This window comes from Actinia tenebrosa, unplaced genomic scaffold, assembly GCF_029948245.1.
Source record: "Actinia tenebrosa isolate PJP-AT-01 unplaced genomic scaffold, QUT_ActTen_1.0 PGA_scaffold1__47_contigs__length_23844297, whole genome shotgun sequence".
Lineage (NCBI taxonomy): Eukaryota > Metazoa > Cnidaria > Anthozoa > Actiniaria > Actiniidae > Actinia > Actinia tenebrosa.
Genome location: NW_028292578.1, coordinates 13,511,339 through 13,531,485, shown reverse-complemented (window position 1 = coordinate 13,531,485; position 20,147 = coordinate 13,511,339). Strand labels below are relative to the sequence as shown.

The following is a 20,147-nucleotide window of genomic DNA, read 5'->3' as shown; positions in this document are numbered from 1 at the left end:
TACTAGTATTTGATATTCACCGCCCGGATGTTGGCTGATCATTTGATCACTGCTTCATTATTATTGCAAAATGCAGGCATATTTCCGTCGTAGCAGATCTAAAAAGGAATGGCTGTCAGATGTAATTCAGATCATCCATTTTCTTATAGTAATCGGGTATTTATGGGCAGGTCTCGTGGAGTTTATTCGCAATCCTCCATTCTTTGATGCGTATGGCGACGCTGCTACAAGAAATAGTCTTCCCGAGGGACTCTTTGAAGTAAGTTTTCGTTATCCTTTTATTTCTTTAGTTGTATTATTTCTTTTAATCCTCCTTCGATACACTTCAAATAAGTTGTTATAACAGGCAGTCTAGTAGTTGATTTAAGCTCAACATAAACATGCTCTTCGTGGAATACCGCGCGAAATACCATGACTAGTCTTTGGCATCATTTTCTATTAAACTCCTTGAAATTGAAAACTATTTATTTATTCTATCGATAATATTAATAATTATTTTGTACATTCTAGTACTTTGAATGAGTAATAGTTTTCCCATAGTTCAAGCCTCCTTAGCCTCACTTTAGTGTTGTTACTGAATATGATAGTTCTCTCAGTCAATAATAATAATAATAATAATAATAATAATAATAATATAATAATAATAATAATAGTCTTTATTTTTCATTTCCATATTATAAATATTTTCATACATATATATATATATATGATATATATATTAGTGCTTTTTTTTTCTAATTTAGTTTTATTTTATATTATATCTCATGAAAATAAATGCTTTACATTCAAGGAAATGACTAGAGGCTAAAGGAACCGTAAGGTTTTCAAAGTTAGTGGGGATTTTAAATCAATAAAATAGGGACCATCCATCAATTATCTAGGGATGGAGAGGGAAGATAAGTGAGAAAAAGGTAGAACCTAGAGCTTTGTGCATTCAATTTAATGAAGGAATATGAACTATAGGCGGGGCATAGAGGTGTACTTGTGCACACCCCTCTACACTGCAATCCAGGTTCATTTCCTGTGTGGTATGTAGAAATGCTTGTTGTTTCTTCTGTGCTTTGAGGATTTTCCTCCAGGTTGTCTGGTTTTCTTTCCTCTGAAAAAAATCAACTTCTATTGCCATTAATTTTTTAGAGGGAAAGCCTTCAATTTTTCCTTTTTTTCCTTTATTTATAATTATTAACACATATATATATTTTTTTTCTAGAATGACCCCAGGACATTAGACAAATTAGTAAGTAAAATACTTGATAGTATCCTCTAAGTACATGTGCCATTTATTGTGATTTATGTTTTTATTCTCCCTTACAGCAATCTTTGAGGTTAATGGATCTGCCAATCTTCTTCATGGTTTTGGTATGTACTCCTTAATTATTTATCATTCCCTTGAGTATGTTTTTTATGTTTTCTGATATTGTCTGATATTAAATGATTGACATTATCACTATTTCCTGAGGCAGTTACATATAAATTGAGTATGAAGTTAATCCCTTGTATATAATCTACAGTATGGCTTATCCCTGAAGATGGTTTTAATAAAACTCAAAAACAAATGGTTGAATATCAATATTTTGTCATCTTATACTAGCACACACAAAAAGTTACTATGATATATAAGAATTATATTTCATATATGATATATATGATATATTATAAGAATCATATTTGATGTAATTATAATATATATGATATGTATAAGAATCATATTTTGAAATGTGGTCTGATATATTTAAGGCTAGAGTGGCAACCTAATAGGTCTATTGTAGTCTTGTAGGATATACCATGGACATATATTCAATTTTTTAAATGGTCAAAAATTTGAACTGTAAGTACCATTTACACAGAATCATCTCTCAAATTATATAACAAATACATTATGTTTACACAGAACGGGTCGCTAGGCATATGAATTTTTGTTCAGATTCATGTAGCTCAGCCTGTGTGAATGGAGCCTCTAAATGTACAACTTTTTGACCAGTTCAAAATTCATCTGATACTGTGTAAATGCAGCCTTACTCTAGCCTGCGTAGCGGCTCTTGGGGAGGGGGAGGTGGTTGGGGCAAATAGGCCCTGCTTTGAGGACAATGTTAAGCCATTTATAGGCATCATGGAATGTTGTACTGTGTGTTGTACATGTCTCTTTCTTGGACAGAAACCATCCTTCCATTTTGTCTGTTGCTCTCTTATCTCCATAGGCCTATTTTGGGGTGTGTGTCTGGTTAAAGTTTAAAGGTTTATCATGGCTGGTGACTGTGTGTATCACTTTATCAGTTTTGTGCTTCTTCTTTGTCAACTATTGGGCATATATCTACTTTGATTGGAGGTATGCATTATAATTATCAGTCTGTGTCAATACCTTTCATCATCCCCCCTTCTCTCCCTTCAGCTACATAAATCTACAGTGCAGTGTATCCCATCCATATCCCATCTTTTCTTTCTTTCTCTCCCTGCCTGCTTCATTCCCTGCCTCCCTCCCTTACTCCCCCTACTCTCTCCCTCCCTTCCTCCCCTACTCCCTCCCTTTTCCTCCCCTACTCCCTCCCTTTTTCTCCTTTCTCCCTCCCTTCCTCCCCCTACTCCCTCCCCCTACTCCCTCCCCCCATCCCCAAACCCTAAGTAAGCCTTTTTTTTGTTTCATGAAAAATCAATTTTCAATGGTGCAGGTATTTTCCCACAAGGAATCTGGGACTTGACTTTCAAGTTGTAACCATTGCACTGTCTGCCACCTGCATTTTCATGGTAATCTTTTATGAGAGGAAGAAAATGCCTTTCAAATTCAAGGTGAATGTTTGTACTTCTGTAGCATGTACTTAAGAATTTATAATAACTGTTTGACTGTTTCTTATATCTTTACCTTGCCAAGCTAGTGTGCTCTGATTGGTTCAAACGTTGCTCCAGGAATCCCCAGGGCATGGGTTCAAATCCTGTTCAAGACTCAGAATTTTCTTTAATTCTTTCAATTTGCAGCTGCATAAGTTGCTTCACATGCTGTGAGGAACAGCTCAATACATTACAACCACAGTACAAATATATATTTGATATATATTCTCATACACGTAATAGTATTAGTAAGCATGTGGTTTATTGATTTGTTTTTTTCAGCCCACTCTACCCATCAAGCCTCTTGGTAAAATCCACGTCATCGCCAACTTCATACCATGTTTCCTGATCATTTTTACTTGTCTCATCATGTGGTTTTCAAAGCTCTACCAATCATGGGCGTGCTTCAAGAATCATGAAGATGTAATGAGCCTTTGTGAACGAACAACAATGGTAAGAAACTGTAAAATAATTGTTATGCAGTCCTCTGGGAGATGGTATAGATGTTCCCTCTAACAGTCAAGTAGATGAAGTGACACTTAGCAGTCACAGCTTGGGAAACTTATGTAGCCCCTCTGTGTTTAATGTCTCTATGTGGGATATTTTTTAGAGTGGAAGCCACATCTCAGATAATTGAAGTGTTGTTTCAGTCAGTGCTTGACATGACCTCTTGCACAACAGGCCAGCGCTCAACCAATAGCGCAGCGCAACCGTGACTATATAAAAACGAAGACAAAGGCAAAATTCAGACAAAAATTACAAGTTTACTTTCAGCAGATAATTTTCACTGTCGATCGCAGTTGATCTTAGTTTACATGGGTTATCATTGTAACTTTAAGTAAAAATAATAAAATCGGTTCGTATAATCCTCCTAACAGAATGCAATGTTTGTCTGAATCTTTAAGCTATTTTTAGAATCAGTGCGCTGAGCTATTCCTAATACAATGTAATGTACATCAGTTCCAGTTTTACCCGTGAGAAGTTACTAGATGTGGACATCTTGTATGTAATCCATACTATATACTAATCAGTATTGTGTTGTACATCAGGTCCAGTGTTACCCATGTGATACGTGTACACCAGATGGTCTCAAGAAATGCGTGAAAGATAGACATCAGATGTATCACTGTCTGTCTGATCTGATGAATGTCGTCAAGAAAACTGAAGTAAGAAAATGAACTTTTTGCCTGCATATTTACTGTAACTCTGAAAACTTGAAAGTGGATTGCTAGTGAGTCTAACCATGATAATAAGTAGAGTAGAATATGAATGATTGGCTTTGAGTAGATTTCATGGGACATTTAGAACCTTGACCATGACGTCATTTCCGACAGTTCTGATTGGTTCAGAAGTAATTTGGCGCACCTTGATTGTTTAAGTGTACATTGATCTCGCCAAAATAGGCCTTTGCTATTTGCCGACTCCAATGAAAATTTTTCTAGATTTGACTTCATTTTTTTAATGGTAATTGCAGGGCTCATTTTGTTTATTCAACTACAACATCAGCATCTATACTTTCCTGACAGGTTAGTTAATCTAAGCCATGCATATATTATTTATGACCATAAACGACAATGCCCAAACAGATTGGACCTCAATAATAACAAATATTTATATATTCTATTTATTTATAAATCAACGATTTACGAGTGATAAGTTCTCGAGCAATTTCATCGAGCAATCAAGAGAACCACTCAGTCGTGATAAACTGATTTCATAAAGTTGAATCACCTGCACATGCGCAATGCGTCTGGTTTCCCACCAAATAGAACTTTTGCAGGATCACGTCGTTTCCCTAAAACCAATGCTTCGCACGTTTGCTTTTGAATTTCAATTTGCCTTATCAAAATATGAATTTGCGCAAGTTAACTGAAAGCAGAAGTGCGCAAGGTATTCTGGTAGTTGTAGTATATTACATTGTCCTCTAAAAACATATTTGACATATCTTTTCCAAGTAATTCCCTGAAGTTTGACGCTCTTTAAGTGCGGAATCCACAGGGTTTACTGTAGTAAAGATTTGGCGTTAAAAAAATGCGCGTCTCTTGATCAAGACTTATGAACGCATGCGCAATCGTTGTATACAGTGAAGATAACGATCATTATAGATCGATTGATTATCAACAACTAAGCATAGTTAAGTTTTAAGAAAGCAAGACATCTTCTTCGCATGTTCTCTCTGTTTTCCAGTCTTTGCTTACGTTGGTGGTCTGGTGGTGTTCCTAAGTACCTTCTATCGCATCGTCATGCATTATTTCTTTCGTCTATCGTTTCTTATCATCGGCTGGTGGAGGAGGAAAAGAGGAAGCCATTCTGAAGAAAACCCGACAACGTTAGAATCCCTGCAAGAAACATCGTTGAGTCCCTACGATTACATGAATGAGAATGATGATAACACGAGTGTTGATAACGAGGAAAGACCAGCTGAATCAAGCGAGAGGATTACAGACAAGGAAATGGTTATAGTCAGCACCAACCATAGTCTGGTTGATTCCCTTACATGATGATCATAGCACATGCCGGCATGGGCAGATTTGATGCCTGTTATTATTCTTGAATGTCCTATTTCCAGGACTGTGATTGGACTATTTAATGTCTACTTGCATTCTATTGGCTCAAAATATGTCAGTTGGTAAATAGAGCCAAGGAGCAATATTCTCTTATTATAACGTACTTAATTTTATTATGGTCACAGATTGTCATAACAATAATATGCTGCAATATTCCAATTTTTACTTTCAAATTTTTCTTATTTCATTTTTCATGTTTAAAATGTTTAAAAAGAAAACCATTTGAATGCTCTTTTTATAAATGTTCTTTTTATTTCTTTTAATAAGAATTTATGACCCTTTCAATATTATTTATATATCAAGTTTCTAGATGCATTTAAAAACAAATCCAAAGTCAATAAATAATTATTCATATTTTTTGAAAAATTTAGAATTATTAAAAATTTATAAGCATGGTTGTAAAAGTACATCAAATGTTTAAAATTGAGCGAACTATTTCGATAATCATAATGTAAAAATTTCATCTATGTTGACAACAGTAAATATGTCTTAATAAACATTTAAAAAATATTGTGTGCTGATTTAAAAAATATATATATATATGTATATATACACTTGATTGCAGAAAGGTTGTAGTATACATTTATACAAATACCTAATTTATTCAGTATATTTAATGATATGCAAAACAGAAAACTCGGTTTATTTATTATTTGTTTCATTCAATGAACATCCTACATATTATAAATCAATTGGTTTTGAGGGTTAAAAAAGTAAAATTGCAATATGCATCTCATTAGGTATTTGTATAAATGTATAAATGTATACTAAAACGTTTCTGCAATCGAGTGTATATGTAATGTTTAATAAACGAGCAGGAGTGTTTTATCGGGTATAAAACACGAGGCGCAGCCGAGTGGTTTTAGACCCGATAAACCACGATCTGCGAGATTATTGAACGGCTTAGAAAACTTATGATGTTTGTTCTCGTTGTGTACCGATTTTTTTACGAAATGAACCAAGTTTGATAGAGAAAATCCAAGTTAAAGTTTATGCAAATGAAGACGAATCTTTATCAGATATAAAATCACCTTCATGGTCATGATTTCTATTGTGTTTTCTTCATGAATTATTAATGAGTTTTCTAAGACCCGATAAACCACGATCTGCGAGATTATTGAACGGCTTAGAAAACTTATGATGTTTGTTCTCATTGTGTACCAATTTTTTTACGAAATGAACCAAGTTTGATAGAGAAAATCCAAGTTAAAGTTTATGCAAATGAAGACGAATCTTTATCAGATATAAAATCACCTTCATGGTCATGATTTCTATTGTGTTTTCTTCATGAATTATTAATGAGTTTTCTAAATATATATATATATATATTAATATTAAACTGTAATTGGGAGAGGTTAGTCGGCCCCTAGCTAGCAAACCCTAATTCTCGACTTTCACATACCCATAATGCCTTGCGTTTTGGGGGGTAACCAATCAAAAAACTGTCCCAAATTGAAAGGTTTCTTAATTGAATTTATACCCTACCTGCTTTTTTCTGTACAATACTGATTATCAGTTTATTCCAAGTTATTTTTGCGTGTACAGATAATCAAGAGGTCTTACAGAAAATGTATTGACTTACGAAAAAAATGTTTAAAATTTACCTTAAACGTCTTCAAGCTTCTATCTTTTTCTGTTTTTTACTTCTTCATTTTATCTTTGGATACCAAACAAGGTATTGTCAACATTATCTGATCTGCCTTCAGTAAAATAAGTGGGTTTTTACCCTCTGGTTACCCCCCAAAGACACAAAGTATTATGTGGATGTGAAAGTCGAGAATATTATATTTCCTTATGTCGATAAAGACTGAGCACCCATTGTCACTACTTTCTATGTGGGACAGGTTTTAAAAACAACAGCCGCGACACGCATGCGTACCTGTATATTGACAGGCAAACTAGTTGACTCAATTGACTTCTTATTCTTTTATCCTTCAAAACACTTTGACAGGACTTATTTTTTAACATCCATTGAAAAAATAAAGTAATTAAGAAAGCTTCAAAAAAATATGCCACCCGTATTGAACTTTGACCTTGACCTATTCTCCCAACCTCATACGCAGATCCCACGTTTCTTTCAATCTCGTACCCAGAGCCCATGCAAGTTCCTCTTGGGGACCGGAAGCTAACTCAAAATCGATCAATACGGATCAATATCTAAATTTTCAATGTTGATTAGAAGGACCGGTCCGGGTAAATCGCAGGCTCGCCTAGCTTTCAATATTTGTAAAAAGAGAGAAATGTTGGTGAACAATTTTTTATTGGCAATGTGTCCAGATTACAAAGTGCACTGAATTTTGGTTATCCTACAGTCGAACCTCACTTTATGGCTTTATGGACATCAAATTCAGTTTCTGTCTCAGTGGATTGGATATACCCCTATGTTAACCCTCTTTATACGGACGCCCTGATATTACTGGCTTATCGCTACAGTGTCCGTATTATAGAGGTTCGACTGTATTTACTAAGCAACGTGCAAATTGTACGACAAACCATAGTTAGATACGTGTACTTGTTATCATCGTCATCATGATCATCATATAATAATATAGAAGTGTCCGTATTGTAGACGTGTCCGTACTAGTTGGGGGTTTGAAGATACTACAAAGGTGTCGTTGTACCGAAAGATTCTGTTTTTTAAGACACTATATATGAAGTAGACAAGCAATCTTTTTTTATGAATTCTTACGTATTGAACAAAATTTCAATTGAATTTAAAAACATAATGAATTCTTCGTCATACTTGTGCTTGTGTAAGTTCCCAGTGGTTGGTCCGTCGGTCGGTGAATTGTTCGTTTCCTCAATACAAAAGCCGATGTTAGAGTTACACTATTGCCTTCAAACAATTCTTGCATTTGGGTCAGTTTCTTCATTTCATCGTATTGACCGAAATGCCTCGACTTGAAACGATAACAGTCAGCTCTCTTTACAGCGGACACCCTCGGGACCGTCACTTGGTGTCCGCAATAGCGAGCGTCCGCAATAACGAGAATTAATTACGATCATTTCTTTGTCATTATTTTTTCCGGGGATTTTGCCCTTGTCCGTAATAGCGAGGTGTCCGTAATATCAGGGTGTGCGCAAGGCGAGAGTTGACTGTATTAGAAGGCAATAGAGTGAATATCTCTAATATCTGCTATTATGGCTCATTGAACTGGACAGCCATACACCTCAGCTCTCAAGGCTGGATAACCGGAGTATCCCAACACAGTGATACGAATATAGCGAGCTTTGAATGGTACCTCGATGGTATGAGTAACGACAGTGTTCCTGTCAGTGTTGCCAGGAAATACCTGTGCAAACAAATGTCGGGCTTAATAACAGTGCAGACTAAAATAATTAGCAGAGAAATACATTCAAAAACTACCATTTGTCTTTTGGGGAAATTGCGAATTTATCTCAAATATATACACGTGTTATGTATCAAGTGAGAGCTTGGGTCTAATCTTATCATGACGTCATTGAGAGGAAAAGTGAACGAGATGAATGTTTACCTTAATACATTGTGAACTCTCGTAGTCTGTCCATATTGTATTGTCTGTACTGTATTTCAGACTATACTTAGTGGTAAAAAAGGTATGACTAGCGCATCCTTGAGTAGCTAACCTTGGTAATCTTCATCACTGTACTGAGATCAATAGTCAGGTAATCACCATTTTTACTTGCGGCTGGCCCCCAACAATAGTGGGGTAATCCTGCACCTCTGTTAAGTCGAGCATTTTTTGGAGGAAAATATTGCTGAGATGTGGAGGCAGTTATTTGTGAATCAAGGATTCTGCCGTCTTCCATTCCAAGTGGACTTTCACAACCTTGAAAATAAAATAAAAAACACATCAAAACACTGGATAAAGGAATGAATAAACAAACGAACAATAGAAGGAAGGAAAAAGGGAAATAATTAACAATTAAATTGAAGTGAATAACTGGGAATATTTAACGAGACGCGAGTTGCAACACGGTGCAACATTGTATATACATATACATTGCATAGCCCATGGTTTTGATCGATTTTGGCCCATTTTCACACCATTTCCCAAAATATGCATTATTTATGAAGAATGCAAAATAGGTCGTTTTTAGCCATTTTGAGGCAAAAAGCATGGGCTATAGCCCATGGTTTTGATCGATTTTGGCCCATTTTCACACCTTTTCCAGAAATATGCATTATTTATGAAAAATGCCAAATAGGTCGTTTTTGGCCATTTTCAGGCCAAAAGCATGGGCTATAGCCCATGGTGTTGATCGATTTTGGCTCATTTTCACACCTTTTGAAAAGATATGCATTATTTATGAAGAATGCAAAATAGGTAGTTTTTAGCCATTTTCAGGCAAACAGCATGGGCTATAGCCCATGGTTTTGATCGATTTTGGCCCATTTTCACACCTTTTGAAAAGATATGCATTATTTATGAAGAATGCAAAATAGGTCGTTTTTAGCCATTTTGAGGCAAAAAGCCTGGGCTATAGCCCATGGTTTTGATCGATTTTGGCCCATTTTCACACCTTTTGAAAAGATATGCATTATTTATGAAGAATGCCAAATAGGTCGTTTTTAGCCATTTTCAGGCCAAAACAATGGGCTATAGCCCATGGTTTTGATCGATTTTGGCCCATTTTCACACCTTTTCCCAAAATATGCATTATTTATGAAGAATGCCAAATAGGTCGTTTTTGGCCATTTTCAGGCCAAAAGCATGGGCTATAGCCCATGGTTTTGATCGATTATGGCTCATTTTCACACCTTTTGAAAAGATATGCATTATTTATGAAGAATGCAAAATAGGTCGTTTTTGGCCATTTTCAGGCAAAAAGCATGGGCTATAGCCCATGGTTTTGATCGATTTTGGCCCATTTTCACACCTTTTCCCAAAATATGCATTATTTATGAAGAATGCAAAATAGGTCGTTTTTTGCCATTTTCAGGCAAAAAGCATGGGCTATAGCCCATGGTGTTGATCGATTATGGCCCATTTTCACACCTTCTGAAAAGATATGCATTATTTATGAAGAATGCAAAATAGGTCGTTTTTGTCTATTTTCAGGCCAAAAGCATGGGCTATAGCCCATGGTGTTGATCGATTATGGCCCATTTTCACACCTTCTGAAAAGATATGCATTATTTATGAAGAATGCAAAATAGATCGTTTTTGGCTATTTTCAGGCCAAAAGCATGGGCTATAGCCCATGGTTTTGATCGATTTTGGCCCATTTTCACACCATTTCCCAAAATATAGCATTATTTATGAAAAATGCAAAATAGGTCGTTTTTTGCCATTTTCAGGCAAAAAGCATGGGCTATAGCCCATGGTTTTGATCGATTTTGGCCCATTTTCACACCTTTTCCCAAAATATGCATTATTTATGAAGAATGCAAAATAGGTCGTTTTTAGCCATTTTGAGGCAAAAAGCATGGGCTATAGCCCATGGTTTTGATCGATTTTCGGCTCATTTTCACACCTTTTGAAAAGATATGCATTATTTATGAAGAATGCAAAATAGGTCGTTTTTGGCCATTTTCAGGCAAAAAGCATGGGCTATAGCCCATGGTTTTGATCGATTTTGGCCCATTTTCACACCTTTTCCCAAAATATGCATTATTTATGAAGAATGCCAAATAGGTCGTTTTTTGCCATTTTCAGGCCAAAAGCATGGGCTATAGCCCATGGTTTTGATCGATTTTGGCCCATTTTCACACCTTTTCCAAAATATGCATTATTTATGAAGAATGCAAAATAGGTCGTTTTTAGCAATTTTGAGGCAAAAAGCATGGGCTATAGCCCATGGTTTTGATCGATTTTGGCTCATTTTCACACCTTTTGAAAAGATATGCATTATTTATTAAGAATGCAAAATAGGTCGTTTTTGGCCATTTTCAGGCAAAAAGCATGGGCTATAGCCCATGGTTTTGATCGATTTTGGCCCATTTTCACACCTTTTGAAAAGATATGCATTATTTATGAAGAATGCAAAATAGGTCGTTTTTAGCCATTTTCAGGCAAAAAGCATGGGCTATAGCCCATGGTTTTGATCGATTTTGGCCCATTTTCACACCTTTTGAAAAATATGCATTATTTATGAAGAATGCAAAATAGGTCGTTTTTGGCCATTTTCAGGCAAAAAGCATGGGCTATAGCCCATGGTTTTGATCGATTTTGGCCCATTTTCACACCTTTTCCCAAAATATGCATTATTTATGAAGAATGCAAAATAGGTCGTTTTTGGCCATTTTCAGGCCAAAAGCATGGGCTATAGCCCATGGTGTTGATCGATTATGGCCCATTTTCACACCTTTTGAAAAGATATGCATTATTTATGAAGAATGCAAAATAGGTCGTTTTTGGCCATTTTCAGGCAAAAAGCATGGGCTATAGCCCATGGTTTTGATCGATTTTGGCCCATTTTCACACCTTTTGAAAAGATATGCATTATTTATGAAGAATGCAAAATAGGTCGTTTTTAGCCATTTTCAGGCAAAAAGCATGGGCTATAGCCCATGGTTTTGATCGATTTTGGCCCATTTTCACACCTTTTGAAAAGATATGCATTATTTATGAAGAATGCAAAATAGGTCGTTTTTGGCCATTTTCAGGCAAAAAGCATGGGCTATAGCCCATGGTTTTGATCGATTTTGGCCCATTTTCACACCTTTTCCAAAAATATGCATTATTTATGAAGAATGCAAAATAGGTCGTTTTTGGCCATTTTCAGGCCAAAAGCATGGGCTATAGCCCATGGTTTTGATCGATTTTGGCCCATTTTCACACCTTTTGAAAAGATATGCATTATTTATGAAGAATGCAAAATAGGTCGTTTTTGGCCATTTTCAGGCAAAAAGCATGGGCTATAGCCCATGGTTTTGATCGATTTTGGCCCATTTTCACACCTTTTGAAAAGATATGCATTATTTATGAAGAATGCAAAATAGGTCGTTTTTGGCCATTTTCAGGCAAAAAGCATGGGCTATAGCCCATGGTTTTGATCGATTTTGGCCCATTTTCACACCTTTCTGAAAAGATATGCATTATTTATGAAGAATGCAAAATAGGTCGTTTTTGGCCATTTTCAGGCCAAAAAGATGGGCTATAGCCCATGGTTTTGATCGATTTTGGCCCATTTTCACACCTTTTGAAAAGATATGCATTATTTATGAAGAATGCAAAATAGGTCGTTTTTAGCCATTTTCAGGCCAAAAGCATGGGCTATAGCCCATGGTTTTGATCGATTTTGGCCCATTTTCACACCTTTTCCAAAATATGCATTATTTATGAAGAATGCAAAATAGGTCGTTTTTGGCCATTTTCAGGCCAAAAGCATGGGCTATAGCCCATGGTTTTGATCGATTTTGGCCCATTTTCACACCTTTTGAAAAGATATGCATTATTTATGAAGAATGCAAAATAGGTCGTTTTTGGCCATTTTCAGGCAAAAAGCATGGGCTATAGCCCATGGTTTTGATCGATTTTGGCCCATTTTCACACCTTTTGAAAAGATATGCATTATTTATGAAGAATGCAAAATAGGTCGTTTTTGGCCATTTTCAGGCAAAAGCATGGGCTATAGCCCATGGTTTTGATCGATTTTGGCCCATTTTCACACCTTTTGAAAAGATATGCATTATTTATGAAGAATGCAAAATAGGTCGTTTTTGGCCATTTTCAGGCCAAAAGCATGGGCTATAGCCCATGGTTTTGATCGATTTTGGCCCATTTTCACACCTTTTGAAAAGATATGCATTATTTATGAAGAATGCAAAATAGGTCGTTTTTGGCCATTTTCAGGCAAAAAGCATGGGCTATAGCCCATGGTTTTGATCGATTTTGGCCCATTTTCACACCTTTTCAAAAGATATGCATTATTTATGAAGAATGCAAAATAGGTCGTTTTTGGCCATTTTCAGGCCAAAAGCATGGGCTATAGCCCATGGTTTTGATCGATTTTGGCCCATTTTCACACCTTTTGAAAAGATATGCATTATTTATGAAGAATGCAAAATAGGTCGTTTTTGGCCATTTTCAGGCAAAAAGCATGGGCTATAGCCCATGGTTTTGATCGATTTTGGCCCATTTTCACACCTTTTGAAAAGATATGCATTATTTATGAAGAATGCAAAATAGGTCGTTTTTAGCCATTTTCAGGCAAAAAGCATGGGCTATAGCCCATGGTTTTGATCGATTTTGGCCCATTTTCACACCTTTTGAAAAGATATGCATTATTTATGAAGAATGCAAAATAGGTCGTTTTTGGCCATTTTCAGGCAAAAAGCATGGGCTATAGCCCATGGTTTTGATCGATTTTGGCCCATTTTCACACCTTTTGAAAAGATATGCATTATTTATGAAGAATGCAAAATAGGTCGTTTTTGGCCATTTTCAGGCCAAAAGCATGGGCTATAGCCCATGGTTTTGATCGATTTTGGCCCATTTTCACACCTTTTGAAAAGATATGCATTATTTATGAAGAATGCAAAATAGGTCGTTTTTGGCCATTTTCAGGCCAAAAGCATGGGCTATAGCCCATGGTGTTGATCGATTATGGCCCATTTTCACACCTTTTGAAAAGATATGCATTATTTATGAAGAATGCAAAATAGGTCGTTTTTGGCCATTTTCAGGAAAAAGCATGGGCTATAGCCCATGGTTTTGATCGATTTTGGCCCATTTTCACACCTTTTGAAAAGATATGCATTATTTATGAAGAATGCAAAATAGGTCGTTTTTAGCCATTTTCAGGCAAAAAGCATGGGCTATAGCCCATGGTTTTGATCGATTTTGGCCCATTTTCACACCTTTTGAAAAGATATGCATTATTTATGAAGAATGCAAAATAGGTCGTTTTTGGCCATTTTCAGGCCAAAAAGATGGGCTATAGCCCATGGTTTTGATCGATTTTGGCCCATTTTCACACCTTTTGAAAAGATATGCATTATTTATGAAGAATGCAAAATAGGTCGTTTTTGGCCATTTTCAGGCAAAAAGCATGGGCTATAGCCCATGGTTTTGATCGATTTTGGCCCATTTTCACACCTTTTGAAAAGATATGCATTATTTATGAAGAATGCAAAATAGGTCGTTTTTGGCCATTTTCAGGCAAAAAGCATGGGCTATAGCCCATGGTTTTGATCGATTTTGGCCCATTTTCACACCTTTTGAAAAGATATGCATTATTTATGAAGAATGCAAAATAGGTCGTTTTTGGCCATTTTCAGGCCAAAAGCATGGGCTATAGCCCATGGTTTTGATCGATTTTGGCCCATTTTCACACCTTTTGAAAAGATATGCATTATTTATGAAGAATGCAAAATAGGTCGTTTTTGGCCATTTTCAGGCCAAAAGCATGGGCTATAGCCCATGGTGTTGATCGATTATGGCCCATTTTCACACCTTTTGAAAAGATATGCATTATTTATGAAGAATGCAAAATAGGTCGTTTTTGGCCATTTTCAGGCCAAAAGCATGGGCTATAGCCCATGGTTTTGATCGATTTTGGCCCATTTTCACACCTTTTGAAAAGATATGCATTATTTATGAAGAATGCAAAATAGGTCGTTTTTGGCCATTTTCAGGCCAAAAGCATGGGCTATAGCCCATGGTTTTGATCGATTATGGCCCATTTTCACACCTTTTGAAAAGATATGCATTATTTATGAAGAATGCAAAATAGGTCGTTTTTGGCCATTTTCAGGCAAAAAGCATGGGCTATAGCCCATGGTTTTGATCGATTTTGGCCCATTTTCACACCTTTTCCCAAAATATGCATTATTTATGAAGAATGCAAAATAGGTCGTTTTTAGCCATTTTCAGGCAAAAAGCATGGGCTATAGCCCATGGTTTTGATCGATTTTGGCCCATTTTCACACCTTTTGAAAAGATATGCATTATTTATGAAGAATGCAAAATAGGTCGTTTTTGTCTATTTTCAGGCCAAAAGCATGGGCTATAGCCCATGGTGTTGATCGATTATGGCCCATTTTCACACCTTCTGAAAAGATATGCATTATTTATGAAGAATGCAAAATAGGTCGTTTTTGGCTATTTTCAGGCCAAAAGCATGGGCTATAGCCCATGGTTTTGATCGATTTTGGCCCATTTTCACACCTTTTGAAAAGATATGCATTATTTATGAAGAATGCAAAATAGGTCGTTTTTGGCCATTTTCAGGCAAAAAGCATGGGCTATAGCCCATGGTTTTGATCGATTTTGGCCCATTTTCACACCTTTTCCCAAAATATGCATTATTTATGAAGAATGCAAAATAGGTCGTTTTTGCCATTTTCAGGCAAAAAGCATGGGCTATAGCCCATGGTTTTGATCGATTTTGGCCCATTTTCACACCTTTTGAAAAGATATGCATTATTTATGAAGAATGCAAAATAGGTCGTTTTTGGCCATTTTCAGGCCAAAAGCATGGGCTATAGCCCATGGTTTTGATCGATTTTGGCCCATTTTCACACCTTTTGAAAAGATATGCATTATTTATGAAGAATGCAAAATAGGTCGTTTTTAGCCATTTTCAGGCCAAAAGCATGGGCTATAGCCCATGGTTTTGATCGATTTTGGCCCATTTTCACACCTTTTGCCAAAGATATGCATTATTTATGAAGAATGCAAAATAGGTCGTTTTTGGCCATTTTCAGGCCAAAAGCATGGGCTATAGCCCATGGTTTTGATCGATTTTGGCCCATTTTCACACCTTTTGAAAAGATATGCATTATTTATGAAGAATGCAAAATAGGTCGTTTTTGGCCATTTTCAGGCAAAAAGCATGGGCTATAGCCCATGGTTTTGATCGATTTTGGCCCATTTTCACACCTTTTGAAAAGATATGCATTATTTATGAAGAATGCAAAATAGGTCGTTTTTAGCCATTTTCAGGCAAAAAGCATGGGCTATAGCCCATGGTTTTGATCGATTTTGGCCCATTTTCACACCTTTTGCAAAGATATGCATTATTTATGAAGAATGCAAAATAGGTCGTTTTTAGCCATTTTCAGGCCAAAAGCATGGGCTATAGCCCATGGTTTTGATCGATTTTGGCCCATTTTCACACCTTTTGAAAAGATATGCATTATTTATGAAGAATGCCAAATAGGTCGTTTTTGGCCATTTTCAGGCAAAAAGCATGGGCTATAGCCCATGGTTTTGATCGATTTTGGCCCATTTTCACACCTTTTCCAAAATATGCATTATTTATGAAGAATGCAAAATAGGTCGTTTTTGGCCATTTTCAGGCCAAAAGCATGGGCTATAGCCCATGGTTTTGATCGATTATGGCCCATTTTCACACCTTCTGAAAAGATATGCATTATTTATGAAGAATGCAAAATAGGTCGTTTTTGTCTATTTTCAGGCCAAAAGCATGGGCTATAGCCCATGGTGTTGATCGATTATGGCCCATTTTCACACCTTCTGAAAAGATATGCATTATTTATGAAGAATGCAAAATAGATCGTTTTTGGCTATTTTCAGGCCAAAAGCATGGGCTATAGCCCATGGTTTTGATCGATTTTGGCCCATTTTCACACCATTTCCCAAAATATGCATTATTTATGAAAAATGCAAAATAGGTCGTTTTTTGCCATTTTCAGGCAAAAAGCATGGGCTATAGCCCATGGTTTTGATCGATTTTGGCCCATTTTCACACCTTTTCCCAAAATATGCATTATTTATGAAGAATGCAAAATAGGTCGTTTTTAGCCATTTTGAGGCAAAAAGCATGGGCTATAGCCCATGGTTTTGATCGATTTTGGCTCATTTTCACACCTTTTGAAAAGATATGCATTATTTATGAAGAATGCAAAATAGGTCGTTTTTGGCCATTTTCAGGCAAAAAGCATGGGCTATAGCCCATGGTTTTGATCGATTTTGGCCCATTTTCACACCTTTTGAAAAGATATGCATTATTTATGAAGAATGCAAAATAGGTCGTTTTTAGCCATTTTCAGGCAAAAAGCATGGGCTATAGCCCATGGTTTTGATCGATTTTGGCCCATTTTCACACCTTTTCCCAAAATATGCATTATTTATGAAGAATGCAAAATAGGTCGTTTTTGGCCATTTTCAGGCCAAAAGCATGGGCTATAGCCCATGGTTTTGATCGATTTTGGCTCCATTTTCACACCTTTTGAAAAGATATGCATTATTTATGAAGAATGCAAAATAGGTCGTTTTTGGCCATTTTCAGGCCAAAAGCATGGGCTATAGCCCATGGTTTTGATCGATTTTGGCCCATTTTCACACCTTTTCAAAATATATGCATTATTTATGAAGAATGCAAAATAGGTCGTTTTTAGCCATTTTCAGGCAAAAAGCATGGGCTATAGCCCATGGTTTTGATCGATTTTGGCCCATTTTCACACCTTTTCCAAAAATATGCATTATTTATGAAGAATGCAAAATAGGTCGTTTTTGGCCATTTTCAGGCCAAAAGCATGGGCTATAGCCCATGGTTTTGATCGATTTTGGCCCATTTTCACACCTTTTGAAAAGATATGCATTATTTATGAAGAATGCAAAATAGGTCGTTTTTGGCCATTTTCAGGCAAAAAGCATGGGCTATAGCCCATGGTTTTGATCGATTTTGGCCCATTTTCACACCTTTTGAAAAGATATGCATTATTTATGAAGAATGCAAAATAGGTCGTTTTTAGCCATTTTCAGGCAAAAAGCATGGGCTATAGCCCATGGTTTTGATCGATTTTGGCCCATTTTCACACCTTTTGAAAAGATATGCATTATTTATGAAGAATGCAAAATAGGTCGTTTTTGGCTATTTTCAGGCCAAAAGCATGGGCTATAGCCCATGGTTTTGATCGATTTTGGCCCATTTTCACACCATTTCCCAAAATATGCATTATTTATGAAGAATGCAAAATAGGTCGTTTTTTGCCATTTTCAGGCAAAAAGCATGGGCTATAGCCCATGGTTTTGATCGATTTTGGCCCATTTTCACACCTTTTCCCAAAATATGCATTATTTATGAAGAATGCAAAATAGGTCGTTTTTAGCCATTTTGAGGCAAAAAGCATGGGCTATAGCCCATGGTTTTGATCGATTTTGGCTCATTTTCACACCTTTTGAAAAGATATGCATTATTTATGAAGAATGCAAAATAGGTCGTTTTTGGCCATTTTCAGGCAAAAAGCATGGGCTATAGCCCATGGTTTTGATCGATTTTGGCCCATTTTCACACCTTTTGAAAAGATATGCATTATTTATGAAGAATGCAAAATAGGTCGTTTTTAGCCATTTTCAGGCAAAAAGCATGGGCTATAGCCCATGGTTTTGATCGATTTTGGCCCATTTTCACACCTTTTGAAAAGATATGCATTATTTATGAAGAATGCAAAATAGGTCGTTTTTGGCCATTTTCAGGCCAAAAGCATGGGCTATAGCCCATGGTTTTGATCGATTATGGCCCATTTTCACACCTTTCTGAAAAGATATGCATTATTTATGAAGAATGCAAAATAGGTCGTTTTTGGCCATTTTCAGGCAAAAAGCATGGGCTATAGCCCATGGTTTTGATCGATTTTGGCCCATTTTCACACCTTTTGAAAAGATATGCATTATTTATGAAGAATGCAAAATAGGTCGTTTTTAGCCATTTTCAGGCAAAAAGCATGGGCTATAGCCCATGGTTTTGATCGATTTTGGCCCATTTTCACACCTTTTGAAAAGATATGCATTATTTATGAAGAATGCAAAATAGGTCGTTTTTGGCTATTTTCAGGCCAAAAGCATGGGCTATAGCCCATGGTGTTGATCGATTATGGCCCATTTTCACACCTTCTGAAAAGATATGCATTATTTATGAAGAATGCAAAATAGGTCGTTTTTGGCCATTTTCAGGCAAAAAGCATGGGCTATAGCCCATGGTTTTGATCGATTTTGGCCCATTTTCACACCTTTTGAAAAGATATGCATTATTTATGAAGAATGCAAAATAGGTCGTTTTTAGCCATTTTCAGGCAAAAAGCATGGGCTATAGCCCATGGTTTTGATCGATTTTGGCCCATTTTGACACCTTTTGAAAAGATATGCATTATTTATGAAGAATGCAAAATAGGTCGTTTTTGGCTATTTTCAGGCCAAAAGCATGGGCTATAGCCCATGGTGTTGATCGATTATGGCCCATTTTGACACCTTTTGAAAAGATATGCATTATTTATGAAGAATGCAAAATAGGTCGTTTTTGTCTATTTTCAGGCAAAAAGCATGGGCTATAGCCCATGGTGTTGATCGATTATGGCCCATTTTCACACCTTCTGAAAAGATATGCATTATTTATGAAGAATGCAAAATAGATCGTTTTTGGCTATTTTGAGGCCAAAAGCATGGGCTATAGCCCATGGTTTTGATCGATTTTGGCCCATTTTCACACCATTTCCCAAAATATGCATTATTTATGAAAAATGCAAAATAGGTCGTTTTTTGCCATTTTCAGGCAAAAAGCATGGGCTATAGCCCATGGTTTTGATCGATTTTGGACCATTTTCACACCTTTTGAAAAGATATGCATTATTTATGAAGAATGCAAAATAGGTCGTTTTTGGACATTTTGAGGCAAAAAGCATGGGCTATAGCCCATGGTTTTGATCGATTTTGACCCATTTTCACACCTTTTCCCAAAATATGCATTATTTATGAAGAATGCAAAATAGGTCGTTTTTGGCCATTTTCAGGCAAAAAGCATGGGCTATAGCCCATGGTTTTGATCGATTTTGGCCCATTTTCACACCTTTTGAAAAGATATGCATTA

The 20,147-nt window shown here is 36.3% G+C and overlaps 1 protein-coding gene across 1 annotated transcript; it reads left to right on the top strand.

Annotated features, from left to right (window-relative positions):
* The first annotated feature begins 6 nt into the window (after positions 1 to 6).
* Positions 7 to 5,900, top strand: LOC116286767 (uncharacterized). The gene is made up of 9 exons (XM_031693341.2): positions 7 to 259; positions 1,211 to 1,237; positions 1,315 to 1,359; positions 2,199 to 2,326; positions 2,667 to 2,784; positions 3,106 to 3,276; positions 3,873 to 3,989; positions 4,298 to 4,349; positions 5,011 to 5,900. The coding sequence occupies exons 1-9, from the start codon at positions 71 to 73 to the stop codon at positions 5,322 to 5,324; spliced, it is 1,161 nt and encodes a 386-aa protein (XP_031549201.2). The 5' UTR covers positions 7 to 70; the 3' UTR covers positions 5,325 to 5,900.
* Positions 5,901 to 20,147: the final 14,247 nt, after the last annotated feature.